Raw genomic sequence first — 20267 nt, forward strand, 5'->3', positions numbered from 1 at the left:
ATAAGCTAAATGTGGGCTAAGAACACAATCATCAGCGTTCAGTTTGAGTGCCTTGTCAAACTTCAGTACTCCAGCTGGCTGGCCCTCCTTTATGCTGCTTGCCCTTTGCCCCTTCAGGGCAGCTGCAGAGGACTTTTGGTTTTATCTGTGAATAGCTATCTATTTCATACAGTTAAAACTGTCCTATGCTTGCTGGTCAAGGTTGAAGGGTCCCTTAGACGTTTATATGAAACATATACTTGCATTGGAGGCAGTAGAGCAAAGGGTCATTATATTAGTCCCTGGGGTGAGAGGGTTGTCCTATGGTGAGAGGCTGAGAAAATCGGGCCTACCTTCTCTGGAGTTTAGAAGAATGAGAAATTTTATTCATTCATGGGATGTAGGTGTCACTGGCTAGGCCAACATTTATTGCCCATCTGCCCTTGTTCAGAGGACAGTTAAGAGTCAACCCCATTGCTGTTGGTCTGGAGTCACATGTAGGCCAAATCAGGTAAGGACAGCAGGTATTCCTTCCCTGAAGGACATTAGTGAACCAGATGGGTTTTTACAACAATCAGCAATGGTTTCATGACCATCATCAGACTTCAAATTCCAGATTTTTATTGAATCTGCTGTGGTGGCATTCGAACCCACATCCCCAGAGCATTACCCGGAGAATACTAGTCCAGTGACAATACCACTATGCTACCACTCCGCATGCAAGATACTGAAGGGACTTGGGAGGGTAGATACTGAGAGGTTGCTTCTGCAAGTTAGAACACAGGGGCACAGTCTCAGGATAAGGGGCTGATCATTTAGGACTGAGATGAGGAGAAATTTCTCCACTCAAAGGATTGTGAATCTTTGGAATTCTCTCCCCCACAGGGTTGTGGATGCTCCATCGTTGAATATATTTTAGGCTGGGATAAGCAGATTTTTGGTTTCTTAGAGAAACAAGGGATGTGGGGTGCAATCAGGAAAGCGGAGTTGAAGCCAAAGATCAGCCATGATCATATTGAACGGGCAGAGCAGGCTTGACAGGCTGTATGATCCACTCCTGCGCCTATTTGTTATGTTCTTGGGGGGTCAATCCTGGGTAGCAGCTATGCCAACATGAACCATAATCATAGGCTGCCCACAGACCACAGTTTCAAATAATAAGTCTCGTGGGTATCAGATCTTCTTTCCAACAGAATAACATATAGGTTTCTGCCCTGTGTCCACAGACTCTCTGTTATCTGTGCAGTGGAACCAGGGGCTCCTTAACCTCAGGGTGTCTCTTCCTCTCTTGGCTGCAGACTTTTTAAAAATTTATTCTTCCATGAGATGTGGGCATCGCTGGCAAGGGAGGGACTAGCTAAGTTGCCCTTGCAGAGAGCTATGATGGGTTAGATGGGCCGAATAGCTTTCTTCTGTGCTGTAACCTTTCTATGAATATAGGATTCTTGAATGGTAGGCCATATAGCCCAGTAACATCATCTGCATATTTAAAGAGGGCCCTCCATCTAAAGGCTGGCACCCTTGTCCATCTGAACTTAAAACTGCCGTCAGCCAGATAGCAGAAGGAGGGCATGGATAAACCTACCCTCTCCATTTTAACTGCCCCCATCCCTCCCCAACCTGTCCTCTCTTCCACCAAATGGGGGTTTTAAAACGAAAATGAAGACTGTCATCTCGTGTTAATTCAAAACATGTTTTGCAATGGTAGCCCCGTGGGTTGCCTTCTGTTGGATGGTTGAGATCCATTTTGACAATTGGAGCCCCTGAGAAAGAGTGAGTGTAGTGTAAGCTTTCTGGGAGTCAGTCGATACTTGTGTAGGATCCTAAAATCAAAAAAGAATTTGAAAACCCACTGCAGTCATGAATATTGGAATCCAGCAAATTAATTTAATATCCAGTCAATTAGTAAATTTAAGGAAGAATTTTCTTTTAATTCACTTTTGGGTGTGAGCATCACAAACAGGCCCAGCACTTATTGTCCAGCCCTAGTTGACCTTGAGAAGTTGGTGGTGAGCCTTCTTGCTGCTGCCCTTGTGATGAAGATACTTCCACAGACGGATGAATATTTGTTCCAATGAAAACTAGAGCTGATAATAACAAAGATAGACAGAGATAGTGAGCAATGAATGCCATCTCTCTGGCATTGCCCAGATCCTATGAGTAAACAATAAAAAGAATCCACCCAGTGGAATAGAATTTTTCCAGTGCTGGTGACATCATGAGCACGGAATGTAACTGGCAGGAGTTAAATAGTATGAGTCAAAAGATTGCAATCATACCCTGTAGCTTTCATGAATTAGCTACAAGTTTTAGAAGTTTTATAGGATCTTACCTTCTTGGAAATTTTTATAGCTACCCAATAGTCTCAGGAGAGCGAATGGCCTGGGAAGGGAATAAACTTGGTAGAGCCAAATACCCCTTTTCCCATTCCAGGTTTTCTTGGTCGCTATTGAGTCGATAACTATATATATATATTTTTATTCATTCATGGGATGTGGCCATCACTGGCTAGGTCAGCACTTATTGCCCAACCATAATTGCTCTTGAGAAGGTGGTGGTGAGCTGCATCCTTGAACCACTGCAGTCCATGTGGCGTAGGTACACCCACAGTGCTGGAGAAGAGGGAAATTAAAGCCAAGGTGTGAAGCAAGGTTTGTTGCCTCTGTTGATCTGAGGAAGCTACTGGAGTGACCTCTCTGTTTTACAGCAGTTATGGCATTTCCTTCACTTCAGTTTACCAATCATTATCCAATCTGGATGGCTTGAATCAAACAATATTGTCGGCCAAACCTGCCGACATCTGAAAGGACTTTGTGTTCTGTGAACCTGTACTGGACTGTTCTATTTTTACACGGTAAGATAATTTGAGATACCATTAGTTAACTACTGGTTTGCTTTCTGCTGATATTGACCAGCATGTCACTGTACTCTGAATCCTGGACTGTCGAGTTGTTAGAATGGTATAAAGGCACCAATCACTTATAATGGATTGGGTAAACACATTGTGCGTTCATTTATTGAGACTAGGCATATGAGGACATATATACATATATATATATATTCTATATACACGTGGATAGGAAGCTTAAAGAAATCAGAGTTTGCTGTGATTTGCTCAAAGGCAAAAATGACACAGGCTGAATAACATGACACACTTTGAGTGAAGACATCCTGCTATCCCTTAAAGGCATATTACAGCATGGCCTTGAATGTGTAAACATCTCATTGTTTTCTTTCATTGTGTGTTTGGAAATAAGTCGATTTTGTCTTGATAGCATTAAGATTAAGGATCTGCCTGTATTGTTCCCATTAAAGACTGTGACCCGGGAGTATGAGAATCTTAAACATCTAATTTGGAAGTTCATACCTGCCCCAAGTAACGAATGAAGTTAGTTTGTGTGCTCTGGGCAATGTACAGTGCAAAGTTCTGACTGGGCTTCTTTCATGGTCACAGGGTAATTCCAAAGCCCTAGATCCTTGGACCCTGTCTGCATGGTGCTGAGAACTATCGTAAGGGACATCAGGTTCTGATTACCAGTCTGCAAGCTAGCTGCCTTAGTACATAAATGAAACTCAGACTTTAACAATCCTTCCCAATGAGTAGTTCATGCATTTTTTTTCCGCGCAAGTATATGAGCACTTGCAAGTTATCAGGCTGTGTCTCCCTTACTGATGGCTTGAAGCATACCAAATGGTGCAAGTTGAAAACCTGCAGCAATCAGGCAAGACTCTAATGACGAGTTAGTGGATGGCGATGGTGACAATGATACTTGTCTGTGGTTTGCAATAGGGTGAAGATTTAACATCAAGTGGTTCAACACATGAAACTCTATTGTTCGCTATCTTAACTAAAGCATTAACATGGTTATTTCCAAGAGTTAACACCTTTGAAATAGCAGATAGTTATTTCCTAGAAGCGTGTTAATGAGTCTTTTTATAATGTTATGCAATGCATGTTCACCTCATTAAGATTACAAATGTTACTGTCACATTATTTGGCTACAATATATGTTGAAAAGTATAAAGTTGGTGGATTCCAAACGATTGCTTCATTTTTTCAGTTTACAGAAGGTCAAATCGTAAAATTCCGAACACAGTCAAAGTCTGTGTCAACCACACTCAATAATTGATCTTTTTTGCCAGCAAGCTATGACTACCAGCTGCTCATATGGTGGAATCTTCTTGCAATTTCTTGCTATAATCTTCTAAAATCCTTTAAATTCTAGAAGGGTCCCAGCGGATCGTAAATTAGCAAATGTTGCACCTTTATTCAAGAAAGGAGGCAGACACAAAGCAGGAAGCTACAAGCCATAGCGAAATGACCAGAATCCATTATTAAGGGCACATCAACGAGGCTCGTATCTCTTTCAGGGTAGAAGATTAAGGGATGATCTAATTGTGGTGTTTAAGATGATGAAAGGAGTTGATAGGGTAGATAGAGAGAAACTGTTTCCTTTGATGGAGAAGAACAGTACGAGAGAGCATAACCTTAAAATCATTGTGAGACCATTCAGGGTATAGCAAAAAAGCACTTCTTCATACGAAGGGAGTGGAGATCTGGAACTCTTAGCCTTAACAGCTTTCTGGGGAAGTAAAGTCAATTGAAAATTCCAAGAGTGAGATCAATATCTTTGTTAGGTATGAGGCATTAAGGGATTACAGAACCAACGTGAGTAAATAGAGTTAAGATATAGATCAGCCATGATGTAATCGAATGGCAGAACAAGCCCGAGGGGTTGAATGGCCTCCTAATATTCCTATATGGTCAGATTTCATATCAGAGCTAAAGAACCATGGGTAGAAGTGACCAGGTTTTCAAATCATGATCAAAAATAAAAGGAAGAAGTTGAATTTATAAGAGTCAGTGCAGACTCACTGGACTGAGTGGCCTCCCCCTGCATTGTAAAGATTCTGTGATTCTGTAATATAACTCCTTTCATGACCTCAGGGTGTCCCAAAGCACATTACAGCCACTGAAGCACTTTGGTAGTGTAGTCACTGTTGTAATGTAGGAAATGTGGCAGCGATTTTGGGTGCAGCAAGCTCCCACAAACAGCATTGTAATAAACGACCAGACCAGATGTTTTCGATGTTGGGTTACGATATACATTTCGGCCAAGATACTGAGGAGAGCCCCCTGCTCTTCCTGGAATTGTGCTATGGGAATTTTGACATCCACCTCAGAGAGCATACGGGTCCCAGTTTAACACCTCATCCAAAAGATTGCACCACTGACAGTGCAACATTCCCTTAGAGCCTCAGTGAGGTGCCATCCTTGGTTATGTGCTCAAGTTTCCAGGGTGGGACTTGAACCCACAACCTCTTGATTCAGGACCGGGAGTGAGCCAAAGCTGGCACTCAGCAGGAAATGATTTGGGGCAGATTTTACCAGTAATGTGCCTCAAGTGAAAACAAAAGGAGAGTTATAAGAGGATATGTTTGGCCAGAGAATACATAGTGAAATTCTACATCCTACTGTCTAGAAGAGGTTCCCAGCTACAACCTCTCTTTCTCTGCTACTCTGATCAAAAAAATTCTTCAGGTTCAGTTTTGATTTCTCTGGGACCATTTCAAGTTCTCCACAATGTCTTTGCTTATTGTAACCACCTGACATAATGAAGGGCATTTCCATAATTCCAAAGGGAGTTCTCCCACTATGGATATTAGATATGTTAGGAAGCTTTTCGAATTAACACTATTTAGTAGAGAGTTTTCTAACCTGGGCGTTTTCTAACTTCTCTAAAATCCACCCTAGAAATTCAGAGCAATCAGGTTAAGCATGCCATCATACTGTGGATACTAGTCTCAATCTGACAGACCCAAGTTATACTGCTGGCACTAGAGCTTATTCAGCTCAATAGCAAAGGAGCTCCCTCTGAGCATGCTTGCATAGATGTACCAAGTTCGGCTTCTCCTTGTCCAGATCATTTACAATGTAGAGCAAAGTAGGCAGGATGCCTTGTATTCAAAAGATTCTGTGGTCATCTATAAAGTTCTTTGTAGCTTTGAAAGGTTCTAAACTTCACCATTGCAATGATATAAAATATTATGTATTATGTATCACTGCCGTCCACATAAAGTGTTTTTTATAAAGCCCATTATATCATGGGTTGCAAAAATCATCCCTATAACACCCATAGGTTCAGTATTATGGATGTCATTTTAGTACCAGAATGGTGTCCCCGCTGCATGCACACTCTTGCAATGAGATCGGCATCAGATGCCATTCTGATGAGGGTGTTAATGCTGGCAATAGGTCCATGTGCCGGAAGTGTGTAGAGTAGGTGGATTGTGGCATCAATCGGGGTGTAATGCTGATTGCAACCCTGAAGAGATCAAACGTCCCCACCGACTCTTGGGACTCTCTGGCTTCTGACCGACCAAACTGGAGAAGGTTCATTCGGGAAGTCCCCGAACACATTGAGAGACTTGGTCGGGAACGTGCGGAGGCAAAGACGAGGTGTCAGAGGGAGCTTCCAAATCTCCAAACAACCCATCTACCCAACGCTTCAAGCACCACCTGCCCCCACATGGGGCAGAGTCTGCAGATTGTGCACTGGACTTATCAGCCATCCCAGAACCTGTCGAACCGGAGTGGAAGCAAGTCATCCTGGATTCCGAGGGACTGCCTAAGAAGAATTCTGATTTGGCACCAGCACCGCCATTTTCCACCTCCAGCCAATGTCAACTCCTAAACACACGCAGCTGAGCTTGCACTCAGAGGCTGGGAGGACCCCCCACCCCCACCAGGGCTTTTAAAGGGATCATCAACCACTTTCAGGCTAGTTGCTGATTCATCCTTGCCGGCTCTACCTGAGTTTGTGCTGCGAGTTTTCTAATGCTGTTTAAAATTGGTGAAGTCTGCACTGATTAACGTTGCGCGTGACGACCGCCTTGGTTATTACATCACAAAGATTCTGGTCAGACCACTCCAGGTCATGGATGCTACAGTTTCCAGCTCCCTTAGTCTGAAGTATGACAGGGAAATTCAGCAGAGACAAGAGAGAGGAGGACAAGCTACTCGCGTAGGGAGGAGAGGGAAAAGGGGCTCTCAGCAGGAGGCCTTATTCACTCAGAGCCTTCAAGGAAAAATTCTCTTGCCTCAGCCTCAGTGAGAAACAGTGTGTGTGTGCATCTCTGTCTTATCAAGGAGGTGCACTGAAATCTGCCACCACTCCCTATTACACCAGCACCGCACTTGCCTTTCATCTCACTGCGTGCTATATTTGGGTAAGTGCCAGTATAAGGCAGATCTGTCTTGGAGACATCCATCCTTCTCTTGGCCAAGGGAACATCTAACACATGGAGAAACACATTCCCATGCCTAAGAGTTTCACAACCTGACAACCAAAGAAATCGGATTTGACAGTGGACTGTAAATTCCATTTCAATCTCCATCTCCAGGGCCAGCTTTTCACATCGCTCGGGCAGGCGCGTGCCCAACCTGACAGCGCATGAAAGTCACGCAGGAAGACGTCGGGTGCGTGTCCCAACGTCATCGCGCACTCGCGAGATGTTTCGCTCGGCGGGTGCGGGTGGCAGTCAGAAGCGCGCCCGCCGACAATTAAACAGGCAGTTAAGCCCATGAAGAAGTCAGTTGAAAGCAATTTTGACATGGCCAGCCCACAGAGGGGCCAAGTCAGCCAGGCGGCCTTCACATTTTCGCTATAACGTCGATCCACAGTGGGATAAGATTTAAAAAGTTTGCCTGGGGACTGAGGCTTTTTTGAGTTTATCTCATTGATGTAAGGATCCCACATGAAATATGTTTGAATGACGTAGGGTTCCTAATGGACGTGAGCCCAGAATTTGACAATAATTGTCACTAAACTAATAAACTCTCTCAGGATGGCTGGTATGGTACAACTTTGTGAGGTCGGGGTAGAGGTGCATTGTTAACGAAGAGTGGAGGAGGCTTTACTTTGCATCTTATTTTGCTGTTCCTGACCTGGAATTGATTGGTACTGGCATTGTCCAGCACACCTTGATGAAGACAAAACTCACAAAAAGGTTAAAAAAAACAGCAAAAGTCATAGACACACACAAAAAGAGTGAGAACGTGGCACTCATGGAATGGTTGAGACAATCACCTTAGAATCATTTAAGGGGAGGCGAGCTAAGCGCATGTAACTCTTTTGGAGTTAAACAATTAAACTAAATTAACAAAATAAGGGATAAAACAAGCACAACCCCTAAGTCAGGTCAGCCGTAAAACTAAGGAAAAAGTTTAAAGGAAACTCACAAACATTAAACCAAAATGTGACTAAAGGGGTCGATAAAACACCCCAGTCCCCGCGGGCTAAGCACATGTAGGAGAACATGTTGGAAGGATGTGTTGATTGAAGGGATAATGGTGGGGTGGGAGGGGGCTTGTGTAGAGTGTGAACACCAGCATAAACATGTTGGGCTGAATGGTCTGTTCCTGTGCTACAATGATCAATATAACTCTATGTTTGCATGCTGACACCTATGTAACTGACTGATGTGCGCAGTTGGTCATAACTGTTTCTGTGTTTTATTCCAGGCACTCTGCTGCTTGTGTCTTGCGTTATTACTGCCTGTTGCTGCAACAGGAAGATGGTGCAACTACCCAGATAACTTCAAATGGCTAACAGAAAAGCTTCAGGACGAGATCAACAATCTGGTTAGAGAAATTAAGCAAAACAATGCACAGCCTTCACTGTATCACTACCTCGGACATTTGTTATCATTAATCTGCCACTCTTGCTTTGGTGTGATTTCTAATCTGCACTCATAACCCCTCATGTTAGTGTTACTGACTTTGACATACCTTTCACTGCTCAGTACAATACTTCCTAATTGGCCCGCACTCCTCAGTATAATTCAGTGCCAATTAATACCAATTGGCCTCAGATATATTAGTTCTAAGAACCTAACTGAATCTCTCTTTCCTAGAATGATAATCTGCTCCCAAGCATGGTAAAATACAGCATCTTTACGAATGTGAACTCTGCTGAACTGGTAAGTGATGTTTATTTTGATGTAATGTTACAGCAGATTAATTAGACATTGGGCTGGATTTAGCTCTCACCCATCGGCAGCTTTGAAGGTGGGGGGAGGCCACGTTAAATCCAGCGGGCAGCCTGTCTGCCACCTGCCCACCCATCCCTGCTCCCATTACAATTGTACCAGTGGCGAGGGGGAAGTGCCAGGTGGCCTGCCTGCCGGTAGGCCAACTGATGCCCTTACGCGGACAGTTGATTCCCACTTAAGGGCCTTAGCCCACTGCAGTCAGGATTTAATGATTGGCAGGAGAGGCCTGCGCCAAGTGAAGCATAAATTTGTGAATGACCATTAATTTGTACCAGGTAAAGCACTGTGCATATACTTGTGTAACTCGCAAAGAACTTTGTCCAAGACTTACAGATTAAAGTTGCTAATTACTATAAATATAAATAATAAAATAAGATAAGTCATTCAAGAAATCCAATAGGGAATTCAGAAGAGACTTTTACCCAGAGAGTGGTGAGAATGTGGAACTCACTACCTCAGTGAGCAGTGGAAGTGATAATCTGTTCCAGAATTCTATCCTCATACTAAGAAAACAAAGTTGGTGGCTAAACTTCCTATTTTTCCTGGTAAGACTGAAACAAATAATTTTATTTACAGCAAAGATGACTCCAAAAAAAGAATATAAAATGTCATTCACATTTTTGGCTCAAAGTGCTTCAGAACCAATAAATTATTTCACAAGTTTAGGTGCTCTTAACATGCAGACAGATATGGCAATCGTTTTGCGCACAGGAGGATCCTCATCCAACGGCACCTCCGACTGTGCAGCATTCCCTCAGCACTGCATTGGAGTGTCAGGCTAGATAATATGCTCAGGTCTCTGAAGGGGGATTTGAACCCTTGATCTTTTGATTCAGAAATGAGGGTGTTACCACTGAGCCAAGGTGACACATGTGCCATCTTCTCTTGACACCATTTTAATAGATTCTGCCACCCTCCAATCCCTTCCTCTCTTGTCCTGAGAGTGACTTCTGCAGGTCTATGGTTCCCCAGTAGCTTTCTGTAACCTTATTTCAATGATTATTCTCCACACGTGACCTTAATGATCGTCAGCAAGTTATTTGACAGTAGCCATTAGACTTTGGCCAAACCTGTTCTGATTTAGAGTCTATATGTATTCATATTTGCAATCAAGATGGACAGTGGACTCACAAGTTAGTGTTCAAATGTGGGAACCTAGGTTTATTTTCCCCTGTCTAACTCAGCGGCAGTGCGGTCAGTTGTGTTGCTCTGTTTCCTGCTAACTCAGTACAGTTTGCGAACTGATGCCTTCAAGTCTGGATATCTCTGGTCCAAGTGCTTTACTCTCAGAAGAACCTGGCCTCCTGAGCCCATTTCTGTTGTCCATACTGGCACAATGTGAGCTCTCATTTCCACTTGGTACAAAGGTTTAAATCATTCCATTATCTTCTCCCCAACAGACTGATCGCTGTTTTATCATCATCACCTCCAAGCAACTCAACAACACTCTTCTGCTCCTGATGAGCCACTTTCGAGCAAATTCATACACCTACAACCAGACTCAGCTAGTGGTGAAAGATCTTGCGAATCTTTACAAGGAATGCTCTGGTGAAGTATGTGTTTGTCTTTCTTGCTATTGTTTTTTTTTTATTAAGCAATGTTGGAATAGGACAGCCCTGTAGCCTAATGATTAAGCTGAGGAGAAATTTCTTCAGTGGGTTGTGAATCTTTGGAATTCTCTACCCCAGAGAGCTGTGGAAGCTCAGTCACTGAGTATATCCAAGACTGAGGTTGATAGATGTTTGAACACGAAGGGAATCGAGCAATATGGAGATAGAGGGAGAAGGTGGGGCAGAGGTCAAATGATCTTATGGAATGGTGGAGCAGACACGAGAAGCCATTGGACTTCTTCCTGCTCCTATTTCTTATCATCTTTTACAGCTGTTATGAAGGAGGCTCTCGTAGGTGGCATGTGCACTATGGAGTCAGGCACTTTTCCAGGGGGCCACATCACTATCCTGTGGGCCTAATAAATTGGGTGCTCAAAATTGATACAGATAGATGTTAACAGGTCCCATGGAAATGTCCCTGGATTCTTAAATGTCAACCCTGCGAACTTGGAGGCTCAATGCAGTTTGCACCAGGACACCCATTCTTAAAGCTGAGGCTGACGATATTTTGGGAAGTTGCTCTTCAATATGCCACACAGTTATTTCTTCATTAATGCATCGACAATTGATTTGTACTCCCTGATCTTTGCTGCTGTTTTGTTCCACGGTACCATTGTTGCTGCCCATTAGATGGTTGCTAGAGAGCGGGGTCTAACTCTGTAGCTCCTTAAAAATTAAAAATAGTCGAGGACCCCCAAACAGAGTCAATGGAAAGTACAATCAGGTTGATGCCTCCATACAAGATATGGGGCAGAATTTTACTGTCATCGAGCAGTGGGTGGGGCTGACACGTAAAATGACGCAGGATGACGTTGGGTGGAACCCCCGACGTCACCCCGCCCCATTTAAACTTTCAGGAAGGCGGGGGTGCAGCAAAATCAGCTGCGGGCCCGCCGACCTGTCAATGGTCACTTGAGGCCATTGACAGGATCAATTAACCAATTAAAGGACCTGCCCGTTCGACCTTAAGGTTGGTGGGTCGGCCAGGAGCCCCGGCGGCAACTAGAAAAAATACGAAACCTCATCCAGCGGCGGGATGAGGTTTCACGTAGGGTTTTAAAAATTGTAATAAAGTTGTGTAAATTATGAACAAGTCCCAACTCATGTGACATTGTCACATGAGGGGGACGTGTAAGGGATTTTTCTTTTCTCTAATTTTAATATTTTTAAAAGTCGAGGCGATCTACCTGAGGCAGCACTTAGCCTCAGGGAGATGTGCACTTTTTCATGCACATGCGGGAAAGAGCGCACTCTCGATTTTAGGGATTCCCCCTCCCCGCCCGCACGGGAAGTGCATAGTGTTTCCTGCCGGACGTCACGCTGGGCAGGCCTTAATTGGCCCGGCCACGTAAAATGGCGGTGCGGCCCCGATCGCTGGCGGCAATCGGCTCCGCGCCCACCCGCGATTGGGTCAGGCCCGCCCACCCAACAAACGGAAAATTCTGCCCATGGTGTAGCATACAATTGGCATTTGGAAGTCAATAATCTGTTGTGGGACAAGTCAGGCAGGGTCTTGCACCATAGCCCTGAGAAATTATCTGAAAATCATCTTAGAATTGTAAAATAATGTTTCAGACAAGGAGGGAGACACATACAGTCATGGGCCAGGAAGGTTGGCCTGCTGTTTTGGCAGAGGAGAAGGAGAAAGAAGAAGATAAAGTATCTAAGACTGAGAGCAGAACGTTAGTGTGAAGAATGTGAGGTCTTTCATGACCTGTAGCCGATATTACAGCACACCAGGCTCACTGCCTTTGCTACAAGCCCTTGCTGTTTCCCCCACCTGTGCCATTCATGATTCAATTCTGCCAGTGAATATATACAGTGCTTTCCAAAGAAAGGGCAACAGCTTACTTCCTTACTGTGTGCCCCAAATGCAACCTTTGTTTCTCCGCTGCTTGCCTTTAGTGAGGGATGCAGGCTGTGTCATTTGCTACCAAGTCTCATAATGCTGCCAAGTGCCCATTCAGTGAGAGGAAGAGCTGTGGTACCGGGCTGCCACCCCTCAGCAGGAACCTGACTTTGATTCATATCCCCAACAAGGATCTCCGGCTTCAAATTTAGAGTTGACCCTGCAGCCACAGCCTTTTGGGGGAAGAGAGTTTCCACTATCCATTGTGTGAAAATGTAGGCAGTCTTGGCGATGGAGATTTGGGGTCATAAACTGAACTCACGACTTGCACACACCCACCGACCCTGATTTCGCTCCTGAATTAGAGCCTAGCTTTAATTTTACGAAAGTGCTGTTGTTCTGCACTCCACCGGCAAAGGAGACAGTTTCTCTGCACCTTCTCCTTGAGTTCACTGCCCGAAGGCAGGTCCGACCCATAGGGTCACATTCTCCACCATGGGTAGGGCAAGGAAGGTCCCACATTCATCTCAGCCAAAACAGAGGTCAACCCTTTGCTGTTGGCACCAGTCTGATCCGCAAAACTGGCTCCCCAAGGAGTCCAGGTTGCTGTGGCAACATGCACGTTGTAGTCGTGAGCTATGAATAGTGATGGAATTTCTTTCCATCTCATGGCTGATCAGGCACCTCTCCCACTCTCATCACCTGCCCTATATCGGAAGGATTTGCAAATTAATGTGATTTCTGTTTGGTCACATTATGAACACACCTTTCTTGCTGAAGTGGAACTTGATCCAGGCTCAGAGGCAAGGGCACTGCCCGCTGCACCACAAGATCTCCACTTCTCTGGATCGACAATCTACTACATTGCTAGACCACCTTCTACAATCCTGTCATTGCATGATACAATAATATGGAGTCGTTGACTCATCAGAGCAATTAATCTGTCAGTCTCTACAACAGACCCAGATGTGAACTGAGGAAAACACCCAGTGGTGGAGAGCTTTGGGAACTATAAAACTAAAGTCACCCATTCCTTTCACACACTCACCTCACATCATTCTTCAAATTACTCATATAAAGTATCTCAAAATGTTGCTTCTGAAAAAAATTCTAATTTACGTTTGAATGAATCAACACTAACTGCTGCAATATTTGTTATCCCCTTCTTGGTGTTCTTGGTTAGTTTAATTGTTGTTCATGGTTCTGTATTGTTACTTAAGGAATAGACCTTAAATAAAAATATGAAATCAAACATGTATTTGTATATTAACGTTATTAATGTTAAATTGATTAAAATGTGAATGTTCCAGAAAGGGTCGAGGAAAGTTTTTATTATATTTAGGAATCTAGGTGAGGAGTCAAAGATTTGAATTCATGGGGGTAGGAGTCATGTTACAGCTATACAAAGACCTGGTTAAACCACATCTGGAGTACCACATCTGGAGTACCGCGAGCAGATCTGGGGCCCACACCTTAGGAAGGCTAGATTGTTCTTGAAGGGAGTGCAGTGTAGGTTTACCAGAATGAATCTAGACTCCCAAAGATTAAATTATGAAGACAGTGGTTAATTTTAAACCTGAGATTGATAGATTTTTGTTGACAAAAGTTATTAAAGGTGTGGGGCAAAGATGGGTATATGGAGTTAGAGAGCAGATCAGCCATGATCTCATTGAATGGCAGAGCAGGCTTGATGGGCACCTCCTCCAGTTCCTACATTGCAATAAGTGTAAAATAACGCAGCTAAGATTTTTGAAAGTCAAGGAAGGAAAATTTAGAGGAACAGTGCACATGAAACTGTATCTATACAAAAAAGAGAGACTCAAGAATGGAATGGAGAGAGAAGTTGAAGGTTAGAGGTGAGAGGCTAATCTATCCAATGACCGCTCCTTTTTTTCCCACACAGCTGGTCCTGTCTGGAAATTCGAGAGTTGCACAAAAACTCAAATCATTGATTCGTTTGACATTGGGGCTGGAATTGTGTAAAATACTAAGCAAACAATTCAATTACCATTTTCTGGAAAAAGGCTGTCACAATTTTGCTTAATTGGACTAGTTTATATGTAATTAGAAAATATACATTGGGATGTGGAGAGTAACTTTTTAAAAATAGGAAATAAATATTTTCTTCATTTTTTTTTTGTTCTATTTCACAGAGTTCTCATCATCAATGTTTGAAACCAGCCACGAAAGTTGTTACAGCCTGCAGAAGTGACCTGTTTGCTTATTTTCAAGCTATCTTGAATCACTATAAATATATATTTCATCAGTGTAATTCGATAAAACAACCCGCCGAGCAGTCAGAGGGGTATCGTTTCTTACTTGAAGGTAACTGAGGTTTCCTAAAATTTCACAGCACAAGAGAATTCAGCCCACCGTCTTTCGGAAGAACTATCTCTAGTCTCAGTTACCTAGCAGCCTTTCCACATGCTTTTGTAACTTTCATTTTTGTCCTTTTGCCTCTAAGCCTTGTGTGCTCTATGCCTTTATTTACAAAACCTAGTACCTCATATATTTACTTTGAAAGCTTTAGCTTGTTTATCTCAATCTGATATCTGCCTGCTCCTTTACTTCCTCCAAAGTGTAACCATTTAGTTCTTGGGCTAAAACAAAAACAAAAATACCTGGGAAAAACTCAGCAGGTCTGGCAGCATCTGCGGAGAGGAACACAGTTAACGTTTCGAGTCCATGACTCGAAACGTTAACTGTGTTCCTCTCCACAGATGCTACCAGACCTGCTGAGTTTTTCCCTGGTATTTTTGCTTTTGTTTTGGATTTCCAGCATCCGCAGTTTTTTGCTTTTATCTTAGTTTTTGGGCTATCTCTTCCTTGGGGTGGAACGCTTTCCTGCCCAGAGCATTGCCATTCTTGTGTAACTTGCTGTATTAACTTACAATGTTATGGAATATGAACAAAGGTAGGTATATTTAGTTAGGTTGTAGATCAGCTGTGATCTCATTGAGTTGTGGAACAGGCTCGAGGGGCTAAATGGCCTCCTTATTTTCCTATATGTCCCTACCCAATTCTGCCTCTTCAATGGTATGTGCATGGTCCAGTTCTTTTTACAACTTACTCCTTTAATTTATCTTGCTACCTACTCAATGCTGCTATCCTCCAGCTGTTCAATCTTTATGGCTACCACCTCACCTACATTATTTCCTTTTATTGATGCTTGTTGAAGCTGAGACTGTTCATGTTCCTTCTAGTGACGTTTGACCATGACCTGTAATGTATTACAATGTCGTTTTGTGGGTGTTGTGCTGTAAAAGAGATATCATTTCATAAAGAGACAACATATGCCAAGAGACAAAAGCAAACAATAGGGGGATCTTTAGAAAGTTGATATTTGGCTCATAACAACCCTTCTTTCAAAGAGTTAACTTGTTCACTTATTCCTACAGCCTCCAACATCTCTGGCTCTTCAAATTGCAGCCTTATTGACCTTCATTCTGGATCATATTCAAGCAATTCTTACACAACCTCTTCCACGCAATCTTCGTATAATGTACAGACTGTAGTGGGCAACACGCTCACTCCCAAAGCAGAAGCCAGGTCTACAGTGACTAGTGTAGTTACAAAAGACAACAGTGCGCATACAGCCACCAACAAGAATGCTTCAGTTGGGAGCAGGCCAACGAATGGCCCACATCACACTGATGGCAACTCAATGCAAACAGAAGTTAACAATAGTGGAACTGTGCCTGATACACTGTCTGCACCAAGCTCTGCTGCATCGCCATCACAGACTGTCAATGAACCCACTGGAGCAGAAGAAACTGCTAGTCCACATCAAGGCAAGCAGCACATGAACTCCCAGCTATATCTGTATCTATTCATAGGGACTTTAGTTGCACTGGTTTTAGCCCTCTGTGCAATCATGCATTTACACTTCAAGCTAAAGGTAAGAAATCGCTTCTCCTTATTTCCGTATCCATGTTTTGTTCTTCAGCTTCTACAGGGGTTTCATTTAGTGGTTGAGAAGAGAATCAGTAACATTGGGTGGCTGAATTTGCATTTCAAAATGTGGAGTAAAAGACAAAGTTGGGGGAGGAGAATGTTCCACTGCTTGAATGGGTGTTGGGGGAGTGTAGGCTTTCATGTAGATGAAGATTTTCACAGTATGAAGCCAAGGAGAAATGGATGGAAGATCTACATGTTGTCCACTGCGAGTGAAGGTGTACCAGCCGAGATTCTCTGGCAGCTATGTCAGCATCAGCCCATCAGGATACAATAAACATTCCTCATGAATCACTCCACCAGCTCCCTGTTAATCTCCATCACTTCTGTGGTTTCCCAGCCTAAGAGACAGAGAATAGGACAGGTCTGGCCATGTATGGGCAGGCATCTTCAAATGCTTGGCAAATAACAGAAATGGGTCGTGCAGCTTAATTTGTGCCCTGGTGATGGACACCTGTTCATCCTAGATGTCCAGAGTTAGTATGGAGAGCAGGAAGCGAGTTCTCGAAAATGTAAAAAAGTTATGCAATTGATCATAGAGCAAGTGATGTATAGGCTTAGGCACTTATTTAACATGGTGCCTTTTTTTTAAAAAATCTCTACTTTGTAGGATAGTGACCCATTTACTCCTGTCTTCACAGACCTACATTAGTTCTCATTTTCCCAACTCCTCAAATGTAAAATGATCATTCTAATGTTTAAATCCCTCATGATCTTGTCCCTTCCAATCTCTGCAACCTCCTCAAGTCCTAAAATCTCCACCTGAATTTCCACTCCCCTGAGTCTACCCTCTACTGCATCCTCCCTTCGTCACATCATTGTCAGCAGTGCCCTTGGACTAGATGCTGTGGACTTTGCTCCCTAAGCCCATCAATCTCTCCACTTCCCTATTCTCCTTGGAAGACCATCCTTAAAACCCACCAGTCCGGCCATACCTCCTTCTTTGACTCACTATCCATATTTTTTTTGATTGTGCACTTTGGAACATAAATAATGTAAGCAGTTCCTAAAGTCTGAAGGGGTTTGCTCTGGGTCCAATGTAATCTGCCCTATTTAGAAACAGTATATGTAGAAGGGGCTATGGGTTATAAAATAAGTTGGTGGCGTTGTCATGGGAAAAGGTTCCTGTCACCTGATCTCTTTTTTATTATTGTTTGGGTGGAGTGCAATATAAAGCCCGGTAAGAAAAGACAAGTAAATAACTCACAAAAATATGCCAGCCAGCAGGTCCTGCACCTTGCGAAAGTTTCCATGACAAACACGTAGCATAGCCTGTCTCAACAAGCAAGGCAGTGAGATGGGGAGCAGAGGTTACATCTGTTTTTATGCCTGAGGGTATCTCAAGGCTGTCAATCTTTGTCCCTTCCCTACCAACAGCTTATACAGCTTCCAGACAATCCACCCTGTAGCAACCCATTTGTTGAGCTAGGGTGGCTGAATAGCAACTAAATTGCAATAAATTACCACAAATGATGCTGTGCTCACTGACCTTAAAATTCTCAAAGCCCTCCATGGCCTCGCCTGTCCCTATCTCTGTAACCTCCTGGTGCTTTACAATCCTCTGCTGTCTCAGCGCTCCTCCCATTCTGGCCACTTGCCCATCCCCAATTTCCTTCACCCTGCCATTGGCAACTGCACCTTCAACCCCAAGATCTCTAACTTCCATCTCTAACTTGTTGCACCTCTCCCTGTAAGCAGTCCATTCTCCGTGCTGGAATTCCCCCTGACAAAACACACGGAGCTTGATTGTTGGCAAGCATTTCCATGAACCCAGCCAACCAAGGCATAAAATTCCTTCACTAAAATTGGACAAGTACCGTATTGTATTTTTCACAGCATATCAGGCATTTCAGAGTGACTCTAAAAGAAAGAGAAAGAGGCTGAAGTATGAACAATTTTGAAAGAGAAGAGGTTGTACCTGCCTATGCACATCAAAACAATTTTCTAGGCTACCAACTTTAACACGCTGTTGAATGACAAAAGGGAATGGTAGCATGATAATATTACCGCACTAGTAATTCAGCAGGTAGACTAATGCTCTGGAAGTATGAGTTCAAATCTCCCCACAGCTGGAGAATTTGAAGTAAATAACTCTGAGATTTTAAAAGAAAGCTACTAGCAATAGCAGTAACTATGAAACTAATAGATTGTTATTAAAAAACCCATCTGACCCACTAATGTCCTTTTGGGAAAGAAATCTGCTGTTGTTACCTGGTTTAGTCTACAGGTGACTCCAGACCCTCGACAATGTGGTTGTCTCCAACTCCCTAGCAAGCCACTCAGTTGTGTTGAAGAAGGTGGCTCACCACTGCCTTCTCAAGAGAAATTAGGGATGGGCAATAAATGCTGGCCTTTCCAGGGTTACCTGTATCCCACGAATGAATGAATAAAGAGGCTTAATTCTGTTACAGTAAACTTACCAGTTAGCTCAGTGGTGTCTTTAGCAAAGCAGAACATCAGCTCCCTGATGAGAGAACTTGTATATTTTGTATGCAGCATTTTGTACTCATAAAATGCCTCAACGTTGTGCTATTTAGGTCGGTGGTTTCAGAATACCTCTCAGCCTTTTGGAAATATTGGGCGGAATTTTACAGCAGCGTCACGGTGGGGGAGGGGCCGTAAGATGTGGCGAGCCGTTCAAAACTCCATTGACGGTGTAAAATTCCATCCCAAGGACATTTTGGGCAGGATTTTTCTATTAAAGCCAGCTTGCTGATTTTCCCTGAGGCAGCATCTTATTTAGCCGCTTCTGAGTTCGTTGTCCAATTAAGGATGGAGGGCTGGTCCCCGGTGCTGTTAGCCCAACCGGAGGGCCAGCAGCACTAGAGCCTTGGCAGCCCCACCAAGAGAGGTGGGTGCTGCTGAGGCAGGTAGGATAATGCGAGAGCACCTCAGGAGGCGCACTGGTAGCCTAAACAGTAAATAATAATTTAAGAGTTGGGGAGGAGCTAAGCCCCTTAGATTGGAAGGGAAATTCCTTTACCTGGAAAATTGGGGCCATGGGGGCATTAGGGAGCTGGTATTGAAAATTGCATTGTGCATTTTGTCCACCTGAGGCTATCAAACACACATGTACCAGCAGAGGGAGTCTAAGAAGGGACAAAGGATCCATGTTTAACAGTTAGTGCACTTCTAATTCTAAATGTCTCTGGTTGGATATATAACTGTTTCTGTCGCAAGCACTGCTCAGATGTGTGTCCTCTGTAGGAGATGGAGCCTCCAGCTCCAATGTTCTCCTGGAATGCTTCAGGGAGGCCACTTCCATTAAGCTGGCAGCCTCCTCGTGTTGGTGAGGTGGGCGGGGGAGCTGCTGTGCGCTCCACCTCTGGCAAGTTTGCTCCTTAATTACTTTGATTGGTCGTCGCCCTCCGTTGAGCAGGCAGGCAATCTGCATGCCAGCTTGTCCCTGGGAAACTAATGCAGTGGCGGGAATGTGTCGGGGAACTGTCCCGACGAAGCTTACCCCTATTTTGCCTGTCCCAGCCCAACCACCACCCACCACCCCCCCCAACCTACCACCCACATCCCCCATCTCCCCACCTCCAAGTCCACTATGATGGGGCTGAGAAGATACAGCCCCAAGTGTTTCCCCCACACAATAGTAGGTCTGTAGTATAGACGTCTATAGACACCATCAAAAATAGTGAATGCTCCATTAATTATCACCTTTAAAAAGGACCTGAATGGACATTAGTGACAGGATTGGTGATTATAAAAGTCATTTATAGGTCCTGATGACCAGATGAGTTATGGAATACTGTACTTAAACTAGAATTGTGCCATGTCATATGTAGAATTCAGCTAGCTGGAATGGCAATATG

The 20267-nt window shown here is 43.7% G+C and overlaps 1 protein-coding gene across 1 annotated transcript in view; it reads left to right on the forward strand.

Annotated features, from left to right (window-relative positions):
* LOC144683399 (uncharacterized) overlaps positions 1–20267 on the forward strand; it is a 48789-nt gene that overhangs the window by 19993 nt on the left and 8529 nt on the right. The window contains exons 2-6 of the mRNA XM_078546368.1: positions 8504–8623; positions 8896–8961; positions 10434–10586; positions 14646–14817; positions 15891–16390. Coding sequence (XP_078402494.1) covers positions 8504–8623; positions 8896–8961; positions 10434–10586; positions 14646–14817; positions 15891–16390 — 1011 coding nt within the window. The remainder of the gene's footprint in view (positions 1–8503; positions 8624–8895; positions 8962–10433; positions 10587–14645; positions 14818–15890; positions 16391–20267) is intronic.

This window comes from Cetorhinus maximus, chromosome 8, assembly GCF_964194155.1.
Source record: "Cetorhinus maximus chromosome 8, sCetMax3.hap1.1, whole genome shotgun sequence".
Taxonomy (NCBI): domain Eukaryota; kingdom Metazoa; phylum Chordata; class Chondrichthyes; order Lamniformes; family Cetorhinidae; genus Cetorhinus; species Cetorhinus maximus.